This window comes from Eimeria necatrix, genomic scaffold (genome assembly GCF_000499385.1).
Source record: "Eimeria necatrix Houghton genomic scaffold, Enh_scaff1720, whole genome shotgun sequence".
In the NCBI taxonomy this organism is placed as follows: Eukaryota; Apicomplexa; class Conoidasida; order Eucoccidiorida; family Eimeriidae; genus Eimeria; species Eimeria necatrix.
Window position 1 is genome coordinate 1968 of NW_013655035.1, and position 2265 is coordinate 4232.

General features: G+C 56.8%; 1 protein-coding gene across 1 annotated transcript; it reads right to left on the bottom strand.

Annotated features, from left to right (window-relative positions):
* Positions 1-363: 363 nt before the first annotated feature.
* Positions 364-1869, bottom strand: ENH_00021010 (hypothetical protein; the record flags this gene model as incomplete). The annotated part of the gene is made up of 2 exons (XM_013584583.1): positions 364-714; positions 982-1869. 2 exons carry the CDS (start codon positions 1867-1869, stop codon positions 364-366), a joined length of 1239 nt encoding a protein of 412 aa, XP_013440037.1.
* Between the last annotated feature and the right edge of the window lie 396 nt (positions 1870-2265).

The window sequence follows — 2265 nt, forward strand, 5'->3', positions numbered from 1 at the left end:
CTCGTACGCCTGCTCTGCAGGGGTTCGCTGACGCGTCCCTTGAGTACTGCCGTTCCGTTGTGTGGCCTCGGCGGCGCGAACAACTGGTAGATCGCACCACTGGCCATCCACATACGTACGTAGCTTATCAGACTGAAAATACCAGGCTACCCTATGCGTAGTCAGCCAATCAAGCCCCACCACTAGGTCATACGGCACCGGCCCGACTAAGAAGTCGCCAGCTAGGCGGGCCGTCCCACACCACATTGTGAGCCCCTTCACAACTCGATCTATCCTCAACTGTGCACCGTTAGCTATGGTGAATACGTGTTCCTCAGGCAGCTTCCAACAAGAGTCGACGTTCGCAAGGTGGCGGGGACCCGATTACTTCGAGGAGCTCCGCGGCCATAGGTCATCTCGAAGTGTGACCAACGGCCGGTGAAGCTGAGAATCGTGCCGCCACACGCCCACACTACACAGTGTCCCCTGGGGCATGGTATCTTCCTGCACCTTCTGCTCGCGCCACCATTGTAGTTCTTCCGTGTCCGCGTCCTGCGGGCGGTCCCCTCCTGTAGCTGCGTCGTTCTGCTCGCCGCTGCGGTCCATTCTACGCCTAGTCCATTCCTTGATAGGCGACGTAGTTCTTCCCCACATCCGGGCCTTCGGTGCGTTTCCGCTCAGTCCCCATATGCAACCTCTTCTCCCAATCCGGGGAGACTGGAATGGAGTTAGGCCCTGTCGCTATCGCGCACATCGCACCGTTCCCACTCCTAGTCCGCCTAGCCCGCTCGTCTCCCTCAACGGCTAGGCTCGTCCGTTTAAAGGCCCCGATTGGTCACCATCGGGCCGCGTTGGCTGCTGTCTGGGCGGCCGGATAGGCTCTGCTTTGGGTCGAACCGATGTAGGACAATCTCTTGCGTAGTGATCCCGGCCCCCACACCTGGAGCATATTTCCCCGATCCGTCGCGCCGCTCCGTTACGGAGCGGACAATCCCTGCTCACATGTCCCCTCCCGCTGCACACGTAGCAGCGTAAGTCCGGAGTGTCATTCCTTCGGTCGTCCCTGGTCTCTCGTTCGCGTAGTTGGTCTGGTGCTCTCCCGCCTTTATCCCATCTGCGTGAGGCATCCTCTAAGTCTCGTCGGAATCGTTGGTGGTCTTCGCATATATCCTTCCACGGTGCCGCCGTAGCAGCCAATGCTGCGGCGGCTGCCTGCCAGTCTGCGAATTTCCTTGTTCCCCCTTGGGTCACCTCTCGGAGTAGTTCACTTGGCAGATTGGCCAGGTAATAACCCACCAACAGGTCTGGAGCCACCGACACCCCTTGAGTCACAATGTCCGCGAAGCGTGCCGAGTATGAGCGGTGGTCGCCCCTCCAGACATTCTTAGCTAGCATGGCTTTCATCCGTTCCAGAGTTATACTACAAAAATGCTCGCAGAATCGCTGTCTCAGTTGCTCCCAATCAGTTAAAGATTCTCCAGTGCGACGCAGATACAACCAGTATCTCAAGGCGTCCCCCCTCAGATATCTTTTGAGTTCTTCTCCCCACAGTCGTTCTTCAAGCCCTCTTTCTATGAAATCTAGCTCCGCTAAATCAAGGAAGTCCCTCATGTTCTTGCCGTCCTCGTATCCGATGTTCCTCTGGCACGCCTGTACTACCCCCCGTGCCATCTGGGAGGCCAATTCCCGAAAGAACTCGGGCAGAACCGGATCCGCCCAGTCGTGATCATCTACGGTTCCCTTGCGCCCTCGAACGTCGCGGTCCCAGACTCTCGGTGCCGATCGAGACACCCCCGCGGTGGGCGGGTTGACGCCGCGATCGGGTTCTGTCCGTGGCGTTTCCATTGGGTAATCCACGGAATCGTCGTTCGACTCTTCTAAATTCTGCATTTCGGCGATCGGTTCAAGCGGAGGCAGTACCACTTTCCCGCTGCGTAGATGCATGTCCCCCTCCTGTCCCATTTAAGTGTGTTGGTCCTTTCGGCTAAAAGGAAGGCAGGGTCTTCCCTTGTCGGCAAGCTCGAAATGTTACCCCGATTGTTTTGATAAATTCCCGGAACAGCCCCCAAATGTAGTGAACAGCGGTCTTCACTGTTACTACGTACGTCCCTTGGCGAGCCCGACTCGGCGGACGCTCGGCTCAGTCGGTCAAAGGTACCTGACAATAGACGACTACTAAGAAATACCTTGAAAATCTTCATACAGTTGAGTTCATATTATTGAGGTGCAAGAACCCAGAATAATAGAACTGAAAGCTGACCTTCGCCGAGGATCAGTGCCCGAGTC